Source organism: Pagrus pagrus, assembly GCF_965226575.1.
Source record: "Pagrus pagrus genome assembly, chromosome: 17".
Taxonomy (NCBI): Eukaryota; Metazoa; Chordata; class Actinopteri; order Spariformes; family Sparidae; genus Pagrus; species Pagrus pagrus.
Window position 1 is genome coordinate 20648622 of NC_140201.1, and position 21793 is coordinate 20670414.

Genomic DNA, 21793 nt, shown 5'->3' on the forward strand with positions numbered 1-21793 from the left:
TATTGTGTTTACTTTGGTGGTCAATTAGAAAGAGTCACCAAGGGTGCATACGTGCGTGTGTGTGCTCGTGCGTGTGTGTGTGAGTGAGTGTGTGTATCAGCCTCAGACTTGCATGTGGTGCAAAAATCAATTCTACAAACAATCTGACAGATTTTTTGCTTTTCTTATTGCTGTGTGATGTTTGTTGTTTGGTGCCGTCATTGAAGCACTATGAGTTCTCTGTTTTGTGGTGAGACTGCTTTGTGCTGCTGTATCAAGAGTCCATTCATTTCGAGCCAGTGTTGAGCTGAGTACATTAAAAGGAAGTTCATTTGACTCTGGGGACTCTGCTGAATGTGCCGTGTCATCGTGATACAGGACAGGTTCACTGTTTTACAACCCGGTCCTTATCAAAATATTGTACCTCATCATTTTTAGTAGCGTGTGGAACAGCCTTACCAATTTCTTTTTTTTAGACACTAAATCAGGCGAGGCAATCATTTAGCCCTCCAGAAAAATAAAAAGGGAAGCTCATCTGCTGTAGAAGCATGAAGTTGTGTAAATTGTCGACTTCAACTGTTCCATATTGAGTTGTGTGTTCAAAAGTTTGTGTGTCAACATGAACAATTATCTGTCTTACCTGCCAGACTAAAGGTTCCAGTTCTGACACTTTGGAGGCCAGACAGATGCTGAGGGTGACGGTGTGTGAGGAGCAGGTGATGGCGCTGGCGATAATGGCCCCTCTCATGGAGAAGGGCAGCATGGTGTACACAACAAACACGATGAACAGGAAGAAGGACACCTGGACACAGGAAACAGGAAGATGTAGATAGGTAAAGGGGCAGATTTTTCCAAAAGAAACCAGATCTCAATGTTCTGAAATACGTTCTGGAAACTTTTTAGACTTCTCTCATGTTTGTAGCTTCTTAGGTCTGAAAACCCAAGTAAACAGAGAGAAACATTAAATAATGTGGCAGCTGTTTGAGAGATATACAGGCAAAAAAACGTTTGTTAAGCAGCAGTCTGGTTTAAAGAAATGTGAGAACAGCAAGTGGACAGTAAAAATATTCCTTAACATTATCTAAGTCAGCATCACATGTTTGCCAAATCTGGGCTGATATGCACAGTCAAACAGTAAAACAGCAGTGCCAAAATTACCACAGAACCATCCAAATATAGATCATAAAAATGCCTGCAGAGATTTATGTTCTGTATCTTCTCTCTGTATCTGCTTTTTGTATAAATACAGAATAGAGTTTTTATGATTTAAGTGGGCATCCCACTCTTCTTTGCGAACAGATCCAACGTTTAACTGTTGATCCTACGATAATTATGAGAGATGAGGGGGCTGCACACTCGGCATTACAAAAAACTAAAACCTGCCTTCAAGATTAAACACAACTCATCACTGCATCACACAAACACTGATGTATAATACAATGACTGCTCAAAGGTTTCTTTTTAATAAGACAGTGTAGTACTGTGACGCATATTTAGATGGTGTTTCCTGCTTGTTTACTGTAACCCATGCTCGCTCTTTCCAGGTTTCCATCAAAGCCTCCAACTCTGACCTCCAATCTGATTGGACTGTGGACGTGTGTGTGCCTGCACGTTCCTGTGTGGGTGTTTCCTTTGTTAATTGATACCTTGCGCCACGACCTCCTGCTTTGTCCCTGTCCACTTCCCCTGCTGTGAGTCCACCCCTTCCTGTTATGGTGGCGACCAGTGCGAGTGGGTCACAGTTTCAACAGGGACACCAGATGAACTCTGACCTTCCTGCCTGTCTGTTTATTTCCTGCGTCTTTCAGGTTCAGAGAGTCTGTCTGCAAAGAGGAATCCACTGAGAGTGACAGCTTGGAGTGAATCAGAAGACAAACTTTGACAGAAACTGATGTTGCTCATACCTGGACCATAATGTGACTTTCATTATACCAACATGTTCTCATTCCCAGCTATGTCAACTACAGCAGCCTTGGTTTGTGGCCCTATGCTTCAAAGCATCACACTGTAGGGACCCCTGTAATGTCAGCTTTGCAGGTGTAGAGCCGCGCGGTCAATTTAGAAATAATAAAGATTTAACGCACGGTTAGACTTGAAAAATATGTCAACATTGTGGTCAAAACTACTTGGTTAGATCCCATAAGAGATCGTAGATTAGGGTAAATAAGTATGTAATAGGGCTGAGCCAATAGAAGATGCTATCGTCTATTGCAGATGGCTGAAGGTCATAAGCTTCTGAGTCTTGTACCATCGTAAAATTGTGATTTAAAACAGAGAGCAGATAAACATAGCGTGTCCCTTCAAAGTTGCTGTCAGGCAGGAATTCTTGGCATTTGTGACATGTGGGAGACAGAAATGTGTTGCTGCTCAATGCACTAATCTCACATCTCCTTGTCCCGTTTATTATTTTCTTGTTAAACCAGCTCAGTTAGGCGAACCCAAGACGCTTAATTACATTGGTGGCAGCGGTGTTTCTTTTCTGTTAATTTTCTGAAACGTGCCGTTGTATTTTCTTAGCTTAGCATCCTCAGTATAGCTAGCTGGTTAACTTAGTTTTATGGTTCTGAGGCTGAACACAGCTAAATTATGGACATGTGGGACACTTTTAAACCTGGCAGGCAGTGATGTGAGACAGCCAGACTAAAACCTAAACTAAAAAAACAAACTGAAAACTGTCGTTAAGTCTCAAGTGAAGTCAAGTGTCTTTAACATCCAAGTCCAAGTCAAATCTCAAGTCACTTAAGTTGCAAGTTATCAAAACAGTGACTTGAGTTGATTTGAGTCTCAAGTTACAGTGACTTCAATCCACGTCTCTGCTTAAAAGTCAATCAACATCGACTTTTAGTTACACACAGTACTTGAACTGAGGTTTCCTGAATGAAAGCCCTGTGTTTGACCCACCCAACCTCTTCCTAGAATTATCTTTTCTGGCTCTTTCTACTACTTCACTAGAGGGGCGCCTTCAGAAATGATGCTGGAGGGGACGTACTGCGTCATAGTTTAAAATGTTGAGTGGCTGATCAAGCTGCTGTATTTCTATTCAAAAAATAGATGTTAATTGAAATACTTTTGTCTTACGTTTTTAAGTCCTTTGCTTCCTTTGAGCAAGTTGAGCAAGCACATTATTCGAAGTGACAGGGTACTCAGTGATGCGTTAAGATACTATCACTCCTGCCACTGACATGTAGTGTGTTATCAAGCGAAAACATAGGTTTCATAGCTATCAAGACGAGAACATTGGATGTAAGTGATTTTTCGCTGGCCAAGTTCCTTGTAATAGAAGACCCGAACAGAGAGGGCAGAGAGAGAGGTGTTTTGTGTAGGCTTGGACTTGATGTGTTGCTAAGGGAACCATTATAGGGAAGGATGCTGACATCAGAGTAGATATGGTGTTTTGAAGGTCTTGTATTTTAGCCATAACCTTCAACTGCTGACCCAAACTCCCACCTTTGGGAAAAAAAAAGGAGGACATAGGGCGGTTGGTGTGTGTGACGTCAGGTCTGTTTGGGTGGCTGTGAGAATCGAATATGGCAGTCCAATTTCAGGTGCGTCACCTGCTTCTGTCTGCTACGCAGGCAGCCAGACACACTCCATCTCCACAGCACTCTGGCCTGAATCCTAATACACCCTCAAACACCTCCAGATGGGAGCGCCTGCAATCATCTCACTTCTTCCCTGACTTTTTTTCCCCTCTCTCTGCCTTGTTCCCAGTGCTCATCCCTCCTCTGTGTTTCAGATGGAAGCAGCACACGCTCAGTTGCCTCCAAACACACACAGACGCGCACATATGCACGCTTGAATTCCCGCATCAAAAATGTTTTGCTCTACGCTCATTTTAGCATTTATGAGTGTAAGCAGCATTTTTGGATGCAAGCACACCCTCATCTTTTGCATGTTTGTGCCAACACACACTCAAACACAGGTCAGTCTTGATTCTGGGGTACCAGGTGTGTTCAATCTGCCTTCTGGAAAGTGCCGTGGCCTTCAGAGGAATTGAATAAAGGCCAGACTAATAGGCTAATGCAGCTAGATGGTGGCAGACATGGCTTTTTCTGTATGAGGACAAGATATTTTTGGGTGCGTGTGTACAAAAAGCCTTTGGGTAGGGTGGAGGGGTTAAAAGTGAATGACCAAGCAGAGAAACAGTTTCTCTCCCTTTCTCTGTCTCTCTGCCTCCCTCTGTTTTTTAGGCCCTCGCTGTTATTAGCTCTGTGTGCTCCATCAGACACGCTGTTCTCTCAGTAATCACAATCAATCCAACCCACTGAGAGCGAGCTGCATTTCCAGCTGTTCTCTTTTCACCGGATTTCTGCTTCCCTACAAGTACAAGTTTCTTTCTTTCTTTCTTTCTTTCTTTCTTTCTTTCTTTCCTTCTTATGCAGATAGATAGATAGATAGATAGATAGATAGATAGACAGACAGACAGACAGACAGACAGACAGACAGATAGATAGATAGATAGATAGATAGATAGATAGATAGATAGATAGATAGACAGACAGACAGACAGACAGATAGACAGATAGATAGATAGATAGACAGATAAGTGGGAGAGTCATGGGAACAGAAGAGCGCGATTAATAATGCAGAATGATTATGCTCTCACAGGTGGCTGATGGTAAAAATATCTCCACCCCAGAGGAAGGAGGGAAGGAGCGGATGGGGTACAAAGAGGGGAGGTCTTAACAGGAGAGGAGGGGGCAGGTGGAGAAGCCGGGTAGAGAAAATGGGATTTGATAAATTGGGGGAGACAGGGCGGTAGCATGAGAAAATAGGATTCCTGAGACAGAAAGAGAAGGAGTCTGGCACCGAAAACTAATGTGTCTGTCTGCTGATCTGCTCACCTCCAGCTTTCATCAGGCCTCATTAACACTTGTCACACGAGGAATTAAGTCTGCGTTCGCACCTGAGCGCGTGCAAGCACAGTTGCACACATACACAACCATGCCCACATATACAAAGGCACTGACGGACAGAAGTGTAACACACACACACACACACACACACACACACATACACCTATGCAATCACATTAACACTCATTCAGTATTTGTCAAAAGTCCCCCCAGCTCTCTGTGTATGCACAGTCATTTTGTTGGCTTGGTCCTTGCATTTATTTTGACTGGTGAATTGTTGCCTTGCTCTACGCTGTGGTTCATAACTTTTCTCTGACTATTAACTGACTATTTGCTCACCCTCATACCTCGAACAGTGATTGTTTAATCAAAGCAGTAACCGTATCTAGCAGAGATGTCATTAACCGGTAACTAACGGGTCCATTATTAAGAAAAACAAAAACGCAAGAAGACTTGAAATACAAAAGGCGCTTTCCTTTTAGTCTGGCGCTCCACTGACTCAATGAGCTCCCTCGCACTGCGTCAACTTCTCGGCGAGGCTGTCTGACCTGTGCCAGACGGAGAGCTCTGAGTGAGGAGCACAGTCTCACATAGCTGGACCAATTTCCAGCCTTGTCGGTGCAGGAGAAAGGAGCACAGTGGACTGAATCTCCCAGTCAGCACTGGTGAAGTTACATGTAGTTGTGAAGTTACATTTTTTTGTCAGAGCTGTCCAGCAGTCGCTTTTCAGAGCTAACGTTGGTTTGTCTGCCCTGGCTAGCTTGATTTTTAGCACATCCTTCTTCTCAAAGACCTTTTGAATGTGTTTAGTCACAGGAGCTCTATATGTCTCAAGGTACCAAATTTATTGTGCTGTCGTCAATTTTTAGCGACTTGTCCCACTTTTCCGTATATTTGGGGACTTTACACTGCAGCAACCACAAACCAAATTCGGAAAATATGAACACAGCAGCCTGAGATAACAGTCTGATCTTAAGTTTATCCTCATCATACTCATGATACTAGGGCTATCATGCTCTCCATTGCACAATGTACATTGCGAGGAGGCTGACTTTTGAAATGGAACATGCAGCTTTAGCCCTGGCCTTTCATAATACCATGATAGGCTGCGTGTAGCCATCCAGTGAGCCAAAACGAGTCAGACAGAAATGTTAAATAGAAAGCTGGAGATGATGTCATTAACTTAATTGGCTATAAAATCGCTAAAATTGTCCAGCAACACTTGTCATTTCGGAGAGCAGATCTGACGGTCGCTAGCTGCAAATATAAAGCCTGCTTTTGTTTTCCACTGTCTGAAATCAAAAACCCATTGTTTGAGAAATGAATAAGAATTTCAATGGTCAGTCTGTCATTACTGTTATCATTGTAATCAGCATAATGTGTTGCGCAAGAACATAAAGCTTGACAACTGTAACTAAGGGGGGTGGAGCTAAAAGAAAAAATCAATCATATTGATTGCAGACATACAATATTGCTTTTGTATATACAGTATGGCCCACAGTTGCATCTGCATGTTCGTTTAGACTCGCTGGCCTGTAGACACACACACACAGACACACACACACACACATATATGTATATATATATATATATATATATATATATATATATATATATATATATATATATAAAACAAACACACAGATTTATCTACCTGGTCCCAGGGGCTGAGTATCCCTCCTGAGAACATGAACAGGTAACCCATGGTGACCAGACAGGCCCATATAAGGAGTGAGAAGAGGCCGAGCATCCGCTTGAAGACTGACTCAATGCAGACAAGGATGAAGATGGACAGGAAGAGGAAGAGAGCAGCGGGAACTGTGATCAAGAACGTCAAGTGGTCCTCTGTATTCTGGGAAGAGAGAGACAGAGAGAGATAAGATTATTGGTTTATACAATTTCAGGGTTGGTGAGTTTGGCTGAACAAAAACATACTGATGTGCATTTTGCATATTTGGTAGGCAACTCACATACACATATACTGTATGACTGTGGAAACGTCTAGCAACTCTATAAAGTTATGAACTCTGCAGGACCTCAGCACTGTGTACACTCCAGAGTTAGCATGGAGAACCACAGAAAGATCTACCAAAGACACTTGGAGTTCTGAGTATGCTTTAAATGTGCAGTACGTAAGAATTGGCCTCCTTGAATTCATTCCAACAAATAGGGGCCTGCTAACTGCTGCTAACTGTATTTTGTCTATACATCCTTGACTTTAGCTACCGTTAGCTTGTTAGCTCAGTTAGCCATGTATCTTGCTGAACTTCAGGGGAGTGTTGGTGTTTACACCGCTACCACAGGACCTTTGGACCACTGGTAGAATGAAATTTTCAGGCACAAGGCTAGCTGGTTAGCACGCTAACTTCAGCAGACATCTCTTCAACACAATACAAAGACACAATAGTCTTTGACACAACATCTGCCCTTTTGTTTCCTTACGGAAGCCCTAAAGGGCCATGCATTCATACATTTTATTTCCTCCGTTTTCCCGTGATAACGAGTTAATTTCATTTGTTTTCTCGAGATCTCGATTTATTATCTCGAAATAACAACTGCGATTTCCCGAGATAACGGGATAATTTTCTTGAGATCTCGAGATAACGAAACTTTGTTTTCCCGAGATAACGATATCATTAATTTGAGATCTTGAGAAAACAAAATGATAGTGTAGTATATTATCATCATCATTGCAGGAAACATCATTCAGTGTAGCAATGTCAGAGGAGCAGGAGCATATCGATCACCGCGTCACATATCTTTTCAATCAAGGCCTGACACAGGCTGAAATAGCATTATGCCTTGCTATTACAGATAATATACACATTAGTGTGCGTAATCTAAAAAGACAGTTAGCAAGGCTTCAGCTATATCGGCGGCACAATCTAAGTGAGCCTGATGTTGTCGTTAACTACATAGCTGACCAGCTACCAGGTCCCGGGCGTTGCCACAATCTCAGGCCTATCATATCACATCATATCACAGTCATTATCTCGAGATCTCAAATTAATTATATCGTTATCTCGGGAAAACAAAGTTTTGTTATCTCGAGATCTCGAGAAAATTACCCCGTTATCTCGGGAAATCGCAGTTGTTATTTCGAGATAATAACTTGAGATCTCGAGAAAACAAATGAAATTAACTCGTTATCACGGGAAAACGGAGGAAATAAAATGTATGAATGCCTTCTGTATTTCCTCACAGAAACAATGTGATTGTTGTGTACTAGTGAGGACACTCACAGTCCACAGTCCGCGCGCGCACACACACACACACACACACACACACACACACAAACAGACGGCACACAGATTGGCAGACAGACAGTCTGAGCCCAGAGAATGTGCTACTGCATCACTTCTGCACTCACACAATGAAAGTCAGCATTTAAACGCTGTCAACACATGCACGCTCACAATCTTGATCTCTTTGTCACTGAGCCAACCTCCCTCACCCACCTCCTCAACCTCTACTGGCTCTTCGCCACTCTCACTTTGTAATGTTTACAGTTCAGAAGGACTTGCACAACAAAACTGTTCATCCTAACAGGTCAGTCCTCTTAAAAAAAGACATAAAGCTGGTGGTAGTTTTTCCTCATGAGGCAGAATTCAGCTTTTTTCAAGGATTTTGTCATATCTTGGTGCCATTATCTGCCTCACTCTAGCTGGTGAAGATATTCTTGTTCCCTTTTAAATGACCAGAATCAAGTGCAAATGATCTCACATAGAGTCTTTCATTTGTTCCAGGAAAAAATGACTTCATATCAGACAAAATGACTCGTGAAAACTTTTTACAGCTTAATCCATATTTCTGCCATTTTCATAATCACTACAGCATTTTATGATAAAGTGAATATTTCATGGGTCAATGAAATGTTGGAAATATGGACACAATATGACCCATAATTTGTGCCAAGTAAGATAGATTCATCTGTGTCCTTGTGATAAATTATTTGTGTTAGCTCAACCTGAGCACTTACATCCCTTTGACCTGTCCATAACCTCTGCATGTGTGTGTGCTCAGAACATTTCTAATCATACATTCTGTGACCAAAGTACCTCTTCTGATTTTGACAGAAAAAAATCTTGCAATCATGCAAAAAACAAGCACACACAAGCACAACACACACACACACACACACACACACACACACACACACACACACACACACACACAAATGTGTTTGAGGGTGAGAATAAAACACTCTCTACACCCTTTTGCCCTCTACATGCTGTGTAAATTATGGAACAGCAGCCAAATCACCATCATTTGCTCAAGGAGAGGACTGAGAGCTTCCACACACTGAGCGCACTTTCCTGCCCGACACCCACGTAAACCATATTAAGTTATTCCAAAGTCATGATTGCACTGACAGGTCCAGCAGCTGTAAATGTTAAATTAGCAAGCCACTGTGTGATTAGATGTCACCAAACATCAGAGCGGGAATAGAAATGTGTTGGATTCTCTTCACTGGAGCAGGTTTTATGTAACAGAATGAAAACATGCAACACACTCAACCTTGAATTTGTGGCTGATTTGACAGTTTGTTGACTTGTTGAGTATAGCAGAAGCTATTTGGCCAGAGTGCAGGAAGAGAGCTTTTTGCTGTGTATTAGTGTAGCAGCACAGTGTTGCAGAGGTGGTGTGAGTCAGGGTCTGGTGCTTGGATCCCATGGGATCCAGCTGCTGACGCCATGCCAGCTATACAGTCAGCCTGGAGCGCAGATTGAATCCCAATGAGGATGTAAGCAAGGCTGCAAACTCTAAACACCGCAGGGATACCTGAGTGGACATCAGTGACCCTTCCTTTGGCTGTATGCTCACACACAACCATGTACACACAGGTTACAGAGGGATGAGGCTGCTCTGTGTTTTCATGTATTTGTGGTAAGAAAAAAAGAAGCATTTGCACTTTGCACATTTCTGATTGTAGGCCATCTAATCCTGTTAAAACCCTTTTGAACCCATTTAAAGCCATTTCCCTCGACATGGCATAGAGGGCGGGAGTAGTGCCTGCCTGCCATAATAAACTGCATTGTCATCCAGAACAATTATTTCCTTTTTTAGCCCAGTCTGGCTTATCCAGCTATTATACTGGGAGGAAAAAGGGGGGAACAGGGAGACGTGGCAGCAGCAGCAGCAGCAGCAGAAAGAGACAGAGTGATGCAGTAATCTAATTATTCAGCAATGAAATGACACAAACACACCAAATACACGTCAAAAAAATTTCAAAAAGTGGGGAGAAGGGGAGACGTGGTACAAATGCTTATGTTGAAATCATGCCAGTGTGTGCACTTTCCATGTTCTGTTTTAAAATGTATCCTGCCTGATGAAGATGCAGATTTCTTCACTCTGCTCTCAGATTGATGAGAAAAATCATCAATAATCAACAAACCTTTCCTCAAGCGCTCCATTTGCAGTGTAGAGGAGCGTTGATGCACTCAGTCAAAACAGGTCAAAGGTTGCAGAGCGTCCAACATTTGACCCAAAAGATTATGAAATCAATTATAAGATTTACTCTGTCTGAAGCGAATTCAGAAGCCAAATAACTTTTATAGAGAACTCATTGTTATGAAAGGAACAGTTTGATACTACTTCAAGTGTTAAAAGTGCAAATAAAAGTTCAAGTGTCTGCAGCACTTGTCTGCAGCTGACTAGGGACACTTTTGTGCAAAGATGGACTGGTATTTCAAGGTACCTGGGTGTTTGACGGATGGGATGATGTGATGGAATACTGTTGGGAAGAGATGCCTATCTAATTCCTCTGGAAAATCTTGCTTAGCCACTGTCTAAGGATATATTTCTCCTCTGCCTGTCATTGTTATTGGTATTGTTACTATTATTAACTATTAACTATTACTGCTATACTGTCTGTCACTCAATTTTGTTGTATGAAGTCATATGTCAGGAAATGTTATGTAAAATGGTTAAAATGTTTAAATAAAAAGTTCTAAAAAAAAAAGTTCAAGTGTTAAAATCTGTGATACAGTTTTTATATCAGCCCTAAAGTGCGAGTAAATTTAGTATGTAATATTTCAAAATACAAACTTGTTTATCATGAATTGTGGTTATTTGTATTTTATAGATCTTGAGAGATTTTGTTGCATTAACTGTGTGATCATACATCCATTCATCACAGCACCTAAGGGGGAGGAATAATAAATAACATATGTGACACATATGTGAGGATAGGCCGTGGGCGAATAATTACATGGTCACTTGTGACATTGTAACTGACGTGGGTATCCTATGAACAATAAAAATGTTGGGGTAATCTACATTTTAACCTGAAGGCTTAAAGGGCTAATCAGCACTAATACAAAGCAAGAGAATGACTCCTGAACAAAAAGTCACGATTATGTGGAACTCTGAAACTATTTTGCAACCTAAAAAGAGACACTCTTTGACACATCAGAGACAGTTTAGTTGTCATGGGAAGTAGGACTCGCCCTGTGAACATGGTTGTGTTGCTCTGGGGGAAATTTGTAGAATACAGACTTAAAAGACAGTCTGTGTTACAAGCTGAGGCTTCAGTTAGAAAGTCATGGCTGTTTACCGGACAGGCAGCTTCAAACGAAAAAAACGCAAATGATATCTATTATCGGAAGTGTAGTACTTAACCTTTAAGGAGCTTGACTGATACCATTGAATAAACGTCAGAATCAAGCCCCCTGGCTCTCAACCCAATTTGACATAGTGGCCATCGTGTAATTACAACGCCATGTGATGAACTGAAGTCTGAAAAGACTTTTTCACATGAGCTTACATTGTGAAAGAAGCGACTGTAAAACAGTGGACACATTTTTTAAGCATCACAACCCCTACGAAATGACTCGTTTGATTATCATAATTTAATCTATTTGGTCTGATAATCGTATTTCGCAAGTCTAGAAGAGCCATCAGCATAAGATGAAGAAATGCTGGTTTCATAACCAGACAAAAAAGATGCCTGAGGGGACAGCAGGGGCACCAAGCTGCTGAGTGGATCGAACCAGTATGAAACGCAATCATACAAGCAAAAACCAAGCCAAATAATGATTAACTAAAGATAGGCCATGAGAAAATGGTAACATGGCTGTGAAACTGTAACTGAGAAAGTGGGTATTCTATCAATGGTAAGAATTTTACAGAAATCTGAATGTTAGCTTGAAAGCTTAAATCAGAGTCAGACAAGTCTAACCTTAACCATGTGTTTATTTTTGTAACAAAGGTCCCTTTAACCTCAACAAAGTACTTACTTTGCCCAAACCATGCTTAACTTTTCAAAAGTGATTTGTTATGGTTCAGTGAGGCGCAGAGAAATTATATGTTTCTGCTGACAGGGGACAGGGGGATTTTTGGGATTTCGATTGGCCATCTAATTGCGGAGGACTTGTTGTTCTGCTTTTTTAATCTGAGGTAACCATCACATAAAAAAACTGTTCTCCAAGCAGTAAAACAAATGGACTTGGCTGTTAAAAGAGCACCACAAATTAAAGATTTACTAAAAATTTAAATTAGAATAAAATCATGAGAACAGAATTGTGGAAAATTAACACGATGTCCCATTTTTTCCAGATTAAACTGAAAATGTTTTGGTGTGAAGTATCTGTGGGTAGGACTTCAGTGCATTGTGGAGTTGCAGCTCTGACCACACCTAAGTCAGTGATGTCACAACATATATTTCGCCTCATTCATTCACCTTCCTGCCCCCAAGTAATGGATATGTGATCCATCATTACAAAAACACCCTGCTCTCACTGCCCTGCATCAATCAAACATAGAAAGGTGGTGCGGAATAAGTGTTTGCAAATGCTATTTATATAATATCAACAACTTCTTGAAATGCAAAGACTAAAAATGTGTTGAAAATGGCAATAAACTGTAAAAACAAGAACTGTAACGATCCTTGAAATCAATAATTGAACATGTACTGATGCAATCAATTGCTATAAATCATTAAAAGAAAGGGAACTCCTTTGTCCGATTTAAAGATTTCCAACATTTCATTAACAGATAATAATATTGATCTCTATTAAAACTGTCAAATGTCTTTCATCTAACATACTGCCATGTAATTGCTGGTACTGTACAGACATTTGAGCATAAAAATACACACGCATACACACATATACCTACACACTTTCCAATCAATACAACTTCAAGCCAACAAGAACAAACAAGAAATATTTTCTCTAAAAATTTCAGATAAGCCTAAGGAAATGAGAGACTTCCTCAGACAAACACACCCAAACAACGGTCCACGGTCACAAAATTAACATGCATGCAAGCACACACATGTACGTAGCAATACACACAAGCACACACACACACACACACACACACACACACACACACACACACACACACACACACACAAACACATACTGTATAATATGGGTGGAGGAGCCTTAGAAACACCACATTCACCCACTCCAGGCCCGATCTGAGGAGAAAGATAAAAGTCTGCTGTAATTTTAGGAGCATTAGTGCTGCTTTGGTCGGGTTTCTGCCGGCTCACTGATAAAGCCAGTACACTTAGAACAACATCCTCCTCTCCCTCTGCTGCCCGGCCCCCAGCTCCAAACCTACCCTCTATTTATTCCTGCCATTCTTCTTCTTCCAGCAGCAATAAATACACACGGCTCACTGAACAACCACTCCATAACTACAGACAGGTATGTCTTTCATCTAATAGGAACACATTGGGGAAAAAAAGATTAAAATTATGAATGATGGGAAATTATTAGAGGAGATTGTAATGTAACCTGTGAACACAGCCCGAGAAGAAGAGAAGAACCTGGAGAATTAAATCGACCGGCTGGGGCAATAAGAGCTATTGATTTGTCTTAAATACAAGTAAAGGGATCGATTTAGGTGGAGGGTCCCCCAGGAACGACCCTGTTAGAACAAGAACGAGGGGTGGAGGCAGGGGTTCATGTCCCCCCACTCCCAGAATATGAAAAATGAAAATGTATCCCCCCCAGATTTGTCATCATGGCCAGTCATTAAATGCCTCCAAAAGCTAAAAAAAAAAGAAGAAGCAAATTTTCCAATTCCATAAGGGTCAGTGAACTCCTCCATGTTCATATTCGTTTACATGTTAACCAGAGAACACAACAGCAATGCATCACGTACAGCTGATCACTCTCACTCACAAATGTATCTATTCTTTTTTGCATTGTTTTTGAGGATTCCACCTACCCCCCGATGTCTGACTGATGGTTTCACCCTTGACCTCCATGTGCTTCTCTGAACGCACATGACGCACACAGAGAGAAAAGCACGGCAAGTCTGCAGATCCCGTGGAACATATAGCAGCAAAACAATCATTTTGAAACAACAACCACAGCAACGAGTGGGCTTCCTTTTGTACGGCTATTTCATAAAAACACAAAAGCAGTACTTGAGAAACAATAGCTTGTGTTTGTGGTGGAGTGTTTGTGGCCAAAACAACACTTTTCACTTGACAAAAGCACCAACACCCACACAGCTGCGAACTAAACTCTCATCCCGCTCTTGATCCACTCTGCAAACCCGGTGTTGCAATTAAAGTGCTGCTTCACGGCCACTTATCTTGTCACACATATTCATACACATGCACATGGGCCTCCCTGTCTCATTCAGTCTCATGCTTAAACAGAAACTCTTCTTCTATTATTCTATATAACACTTATCTGTGATTGTAACGAGAAGATTTCTATCTAATGCAATATACAGCTTGATGTAGCCATGCTGCAGAATCTTTTATAGTAATGTAATGAAGAGTGCAGCATTCCACCACAATTAAACCAAACGCTGACCTTTATTCTGACTTTTTTGAAGTGCACTTTGATTTTTTTTTTTTTGATCAATGGAGGTTCATTATAAAAATTAATTTAACTTTGGTCTTGCTCTATGACTGCAATTCTGATCATCACTTGTACTAGAGAGAAGCAAAGAGGAATGAGGCAAAAAAATATGTTATATACCTCTTACTCAGTGTATGCATTACTGTCATGTCCACTTGTTTGAGTTTCTGTGGGTGGTATGCTTTTCTTTTTGCTGGTTATTGCAGCTCATGTTAAATAAATACCAATCTTGGAACCCATCGGCTATCGTCTGGGCAACGGCCAGCAGATACCTGGATTACAGAGAACGGATATCTGGGCCAAGAATACATCTTCTGTGTGCCGGTCATTGTTTATAGTCCAATTAGCAACTTAAAATATGAGAATGGAGTTGGAGTAGAGAGATGACTAATCTCTATAAATAGATGTCTGCATATGACTAATGCACATCATTTCTTCAAAAAACTCAAACTGTTGTCATGAGACAATAGCCAAGGGTTTCCAAGAATGCATTTCGGCCAATGCATTCTACCTTTTACCTGCATGCAATCAAAGCCCTCTCAGTTGTGATAAGCCAATACTAATTGGACTACAAACAGTTTACTAACATCCCGTGCATAGAGATTGAATAAATATGTGTAAAAAATATGAAATGTGCAATTATAGAACTTGTCGACGTGCTGAAAAGGGGAATTTTGTATGTTTTGGACAAAGACAGGCTAACTGCTTCCTCTTGTTTTCAGTCCTTATGCTAAGCTTACTGTATGCCTGCTCCACCTTTATGATGATTGAGCAGTATCCGTCTCTTAGTAGCTCTCTGGATAAAAGAAAATAAGGAAATTTTCCAAAATGTGCAACTATTCCTTTAACTACAAAGGTCTTCTTCTATTTATTCTTAAAACCATGAAGAAGTGATTTCTGATGACAAGAGACAACATTTTGAAATTGTTACTTTTGTGAAAATGTTGTGAAATGTAACAGTAATAACATTCACTGTTCATTGGCGCCGATGTGCTGCTTTTATATTTCACATCAAGCTACAATAACCTCTTCCTTCTGGATGGATAAACTTACCCACACCAATAAACACCTGTCTAAACACTCACCTCTGCACACACACACTGTAAACACACACTCACTCACCAGTCCTGAAGCAAAGAACACGGCCAGCAGTGCGAGGCAGGTTCCCATGACGATCAACAGCAGGAACACGATCAGCGGATGCTGCTGGCTCATTCTGTAGTAGGACTCGTACAGCCAGTCCTGGGGCTTCTCGCCCTCCACGCACACCTCACCCTGAAACCCTGGACACCCATCTCCCAGGATCTCGGGGCCCTCGCCGCCCTCGCCGCCATCGCTCTTCTCCAGCAGGTAGCGTCCTCGGGTCCACAGAGCCTCCTGCCACATGGGTAGCTGCCTCTGGAAGGACGGTCCTGCTTGCTGACCGACCGAAACACGTGTGCACAAAAGTGAACAGTGTGAGGGATGCTTTCTCTCCCCTTCCTCCTCACCCTCAAAAGTCCACCTCCACCTCCTCCTCCTCCTCCTCCTGGTTTAAAAAAGTTTGGTCAGTCGTGTGGGATGGATGGACAGTGGAGTGAGAGAAAGCCAACTTTTCAGCTCCTCCGGTTTGCCTCGCATCCTCTACCGCTCCCTCCGCTCGAGGCGACAAACTGAGTCAGGACAGTGTGAAAACTGCTCTTCCTCCTTCTCCTCCACCTCCTCCTCTTCCTCTCAGAAAAGGTGGTTGGACACCGGAGAGGAGAGAGAGAGACGTCCCTTCCTTGCTTCTCCTTCTTGATGTTTGGTCAGGCAGTCTGTGTTCGCCGCTCTGCTCTCTGGCTGCGACGAGGCAACATGTAACTCTGCTGAGGTGCAGATGAGGACTGAGGGAGAGAGAGAATGTGTATAACTGGGAGGGAGAAGAGAGAGCGAGAGGAGAGAGGGTGTGTACCAATGTGTGTGGTGGGGAGAGCTAGTGGGTAAAAGAGTGTGTGTGTGTGTGTGTGTGTGTGCTGTACCTATCAGAGCGAGTGGAAATGTGAGAATGGTGATGTGTGAGATTAGCTAATGTGGAGAGAACTGGTATATGACTCAAGACTGTATGTGTGTGTGTGTGTGTGTGTGTGTGTTTGCAAGGTGCAGAAAAGAGAAGAGTTAGACATTTACATAAGAGAGAAACAGAAGACAGTGTGAAGTTGGCAGAAGAGAAGAGAGGAAGAAGAGCTGTGTGTGTGTGTGTGTGTGTGTGTGTGTGTGTGTGTGTGTGTGTGTGTGTGTGTGTGTGTGCGTGCATGCGCATGCGTGTGTAAAAGGCAGAGTGAAAGTGAGTGAGTGAGAAGGGTTGTAGCAGCTGTGCCAAACCAAGAAGAGCAGCAGAGTGTGGAGGGAAAGAGAATAAAATGCCATCCAGCAGCCGGTGACGAGATAAAAAGACGGGCAAGAAAAACACACACAGAAGGGGGAAGGACGGGGAGGAAGAGGAAGAAGAAACAAAGTCAGGAAGGAAAAACCTCCAGAGACAGAGAGAGTGTGGGAGGAAGAGAGATTGGTGCTTCAAACGGGGGGGAAGAAGAGGGAAGAGAGAGCTGGTAATGAGTGAAAGTTTGAGAGCGACAGTGTGTGTCTGTGTGTGCCGTCTTGGTGAGAGTAAAATAAGATCTGACAAACCAAAATCCAAATATTCCTCTCCTCCTCCTCCCAGCTTTCATTTCTCTCTTTCTTTCATCTCCACTCGCATTCTGCCACGGCGGGCTTCCTCTCTCAGCTCTTGCCATGCTACATGTGATGATCTGTGAAGTGTGAAAACGGCCATGCCACTTCGATGTGTCAAACCCACAGTTCCCTCTGAAGCATGCTAACCAGAGAGCGAGAGAGAGAGAGAAAGAGTGTGTACGCTAAGGCAAAGCATGTAGCGTATCTGATAATGATAAATACTGTCCATAGAATTGAAGGTCATCTTTAGAAATAGGCTTCACGTCTTCAGATAACAGCTGAGTGTTGAACTTATCCAGTGTGAAAGTGAAGGCAACAGAATAAACCTCCGTCCCAGAGCACACGAAATTACAAGCAGCCATAAATGAAGCAACAAACATCTCATCCCCAGTGAATAATGCACCCAGCCTGTGGCAAACTGTTACCAACTTATACAGATGGAACAGACTGTACAGACATGCAAGCAGCTCTGTGGGGCTGTGCTCTAAAATTGGCCAGCTGAAATTCTTACAATAAGTGTGTTAAAATAGCAATATTTACCTGCAAATGTTAACCACACTTACTATCTTAGTTTAGCGTGTTCAGGCCCCTATATACAAAACTGACATAAAAAAACTAGCTGCATAAAAGGCTGACTCCTGTGTCGCCTCATGTCTCCTGTGTCTCAGCCAAAAAGCTGCACTTGAACACATTGCAACGACTACAGCTGGTGTCCAACAAGCTCATACGTTCTGCGCCTGCATGAAAGGAAATACCTCTCTGCTGATATACAAACCGTTGTAATGATTAAGCACTGTTTTTTGACACCACTCTTGCAAATATAGCCACTCCTAATGGAGAATACGTCTGTTAAAAAGTTGCAAATGGCACTGGCAAAGAGGCAGAGGAGGAAAAAAGGGGGAAAACCATGCTAAAAGGATCAAATGAATGGAAACTACAGCGGCAGGTTCGAGGGGCTTTCCCCTTTCGCTGAACAGCCAATCAGAGTGATTTCTCTCACTGATTGTATATGCTGAATCCGACAAAAAGCCTCGGACAAGGGCTGTCCCTGACAACAGGACTATCAGGTGTGTCAGGGCCTTTAGCATGCTAACATTTGCCGATAAGCTAATGTGATGATAGGATGAGGCTGGTGGGAACGTCATTTGTTTTGCGGATATATCTTGAAATAGGAGGGAAAAGGAGGCTAATGGGCTTTTTGCTAAACTGCATGGGATGAAAAGTCTGGGAATCATCACAGTTCATTCTGAAGGGAACCTGAAAGACCGTACTCAACTGACTGACTATCTAGCCAGGGTTCAACATTAACTAAATTAACATAGCCTTCTCCATAGCTGTCCCCTCCCTCTGGACCTCTCTCTCCTAACACTGCACCAACCTGACCACATTTAAAATCACATCAAAACACATTTTTTCAGAACTGCTTTTTATGTGTGATGATGCTTATTTTCTATATGTTTTTAATGTGTTGGTTTCCTTTATAATGCACTTTTTAAATGTAATTTTGCAAAGTTTCTTTGAGTATCATGAAAAGCGCTATATAAATAAAATATATTTTTTATTAATATTATTATTATTATTATTATCATCATCATCAATGCTGAATCGTTTTCTCATGCCATTTTCTAAAAAGAGATGACAAGAAAGTGAGATGGCTCACCCCTTCACAACTTCCATCATCAACTCTGGGGAAAAAAATCTGTGTTTAATTTTTTTTAGATGTATTTATTTTTTTACAACTTGCAGAATCAGGCAGGTGAGTTGCAAGATTTATCACGCTGGTGTGGCATTTGACTTGCTTGGGACAATCAGGCAATCATTACTGATGAACTGTACTAACAGATGAAATCTTTAACCCGCTCAAAAGGATTATTTCTCAGGGGACCTTGAATGTCTGCACCAAATTTCATGACAATCGATCTAGCTGTTGTTGAGACTTTCATTACAAAACCAAAATGTCAACCTTGTGGTAGTCTGAATTATTGGATGTAGACTGTTGGTACAAACCTGCCATGGAGAGAATCTTTTAATCAAAATTCTCTTCCCCTTCTGCCCTCTGCTTGTTACCATTTTTTAAAATTGCTATGAAAAACAACAACAAAAGCCTCCAAGCTAGTAACCTACACGCTGAAAATGGCAAGCTGTCCTAACCTTAACCTGGTCGCTAATGGTAGGAAACTAAAAGGGCTGGCAGCGTTTACTTTTTCTTTTGTGGGGATTTAGCCAGTTAAGTGCCAGGGCTCGCTTTCCCAAATGCAAAACAAGTTCACCCCAGCATTATTTGGCAGGGGCAACATCACTGCATCCTGAGTATTGTGCTTGTTTTAGTTTTGGTTTTTAAAAAGGGGGGAACCAAATGTCATTGGGGCACGCTGTCTCAGGATATGTACACATTTTCATGGCAATTTTTATGACATTTGGTCTTAACAATCACAAAACCGACACAACAGAACAATACACAGAACCCTGCTGCTAGCTTGGCAACACAAATGCAATGTGACAGTCTATTTACAGCATTTGTGTTGTCTTGTTTTGATTGATTGTGCACATGATGTAGTCAATACATAAATGCAAAGGTCCTGAGGGCAGATCATTACAACAAGGACACCTGGATTCACCATATTTCATCTGATTCCAACTGTCCACCCCCTTCAGACATTCAATCCAACTTTGAAAATCCCAGAATGCAACAGTGAGTGTGTTATAAAAACCTTATTAGCAATATGTGAGAATTTAGTATTTAAGAGATAGACACATGAATGGACTTACTCAGGATTCATAGCTTCTTACTCTTGGAGATTATGGAGTATATGGAACTTCAGTTTTTGGACCAACAGCAGTACAAACAGCTGGAAATCGAGTGTGCTGAGCTCAAAGCGGCTGTGACCGTTCAATGTTCGTCTGACTGGAGAAAGAAGAAGATGCCAAGAAAGAAAACCTTTAACATCAATTTTCATAAAAGAGCAGAGCAGGCAAATCAATCACTGTAGAGAAAAGGGCAGGGTGAAAAATGCATGGAGAATCACAATCTAGTTGGGTAATGACAGTAGTGACAGAGATAATGATAATGATATTATCATCATGTCCTTCTGTACATTAACCCTCAACGAATTGATCATCTACATGTTTTGTCAGATAGGTGACCTTTTAAAAGGAAGATTCTCCCACTTCAGTCATATTGTACAGTACAAAAACAAACCTCCATGCAGATCAATAACAAATGATCAACTGCCTTGATTAAAATGCTGTCGGTACTGTTTACTAGTTGATTTTGATCGAACAACATATCTTTAACCAAAGCTGCATTAAAAAAAATTCAAATACAATCATTTCTAATAAAACATTCAATACTGATTCTACCTTTTGTCCTCAGTGGTTTAAGTGCACGAATGTGAATGTGAACATATTTATATAGCGAAAAATGGAAATATTAATCATACTGAAAAGTGTCAGTATGGGTGTTGAGCTGTTGATGGATACTGTGGAGCTTTTTCAGAGAAGAAATTTGACAAGCCACAGCAGGAACGACACAGCTGGCTCTAACGACACTATTTATTTTCATTCAGGTGTGCCTGATTTATGGCTCTTAGTTGCACCTGTGCTTTTTTCGCTATGTATTTAGAGTAAAAAATGTCTTCCATTAAAAGCTGTGCTGTTACACAAGGGAATATACACAGAGATATAAGCAGCTACTCGCAGGAGTAAAAGATAAATTAGTTGTTGAGAAGGATCCAGAAAAACATTTACACAAACAGAAAATAAAAGCAATCTTTGGGCCAACAGTCAGCTTTATTTCTTATGAGTGCACATTTTACTTTAGCAGCAACGTTAACATTAGCATGTCAGTGCCCCAGTATTACTTACTATCCCTCCCTCTCTGTTAATGTTTTGTTTTGGATGTTAGATGTTAACTGCCTAGGCAGTACACTCTAAAAATTGTACATGGAGTCGGTGTTTACTTTATAGAATAAGCATTATGCTACGTGTGTGCTTACTTCTTGCTAACACCTGAGCAAACAGTTGCCAGTTGCCCTCTTAAGTCTAAAGTCTCTTACAGAACCTCTTAGCTAACACACAGCATTATTAGCTTAGCTTTGACTTTTAGCCAACTGAAAACAATAACACTCACCTTTTAGCTCCGTTTTTAGTCTCAGCCAGTCCCTCAGAACGATATCTGGTCTTTGGCTTGGTAGGTGTCCAACTTTCTTCACCCACTAGTCATTTACTCTAGCTCACTCTCTCTTCTGCTGCTGGGCAGGATGGCAAGCTTGTGTGAGAAAATGGCCGCCATCTGTTTATAGTGGAGTTAATGAGAACCTTGAGACTCAATGAGGCAGTCGGCTATTAATTCTCAGTGGGCTTAATTCATTGTCAATGTAAAGAATATAATTTAATGCAGCTCTAAATTAATAAAAATATCTATTTTCTTATTAA

General features: G+C 41.5%; 1 protein-coding gene across 5 annotated transcripts in view; it reads right to left on the reverse strand.

Annotated features, from left to right (window-relative positions):
• Positions 1-21565, reverse strand: part of adcy2b (adenylate cyclase 2b (brain)) — a 56444-nt gene extending 34879 nt beyond the window's left edge. For 3 of the 5 annotated variants that reach the window (XM_084379455.1, XM_084379454.1, XM_084379452.1), the window contains exons 1-5: positions 21489-21565; positions 20129-20264; positions 15788-16530; positions 6490-6687; positions 620-781 (exon numbers count right to left, since the gene is read on the reverse strand). In XM_084379455.1, coding sequence (XP_084235581.1) covers positions 620-781; positions 6490-6687; positions 15788-16051 — 624 coding nt within the window. In that variant the 5' untranslated portion in view covers positions 16052-16530; positions 20129-20264; positions 21489-21565. Of the gene's footprint in view, positions 1-619; positions 782-6489; positions 6688-15787; positions 16652-20128; positions 20265-21488 lie in introns of those variants that run through there. The other 2 variants (XM_084379456.1, XM_084379453.1) reach the window with 2 other exon arrangements.
• Between the last annotated feature and the right edge of the window lie 228 nt (positions 21566-21793).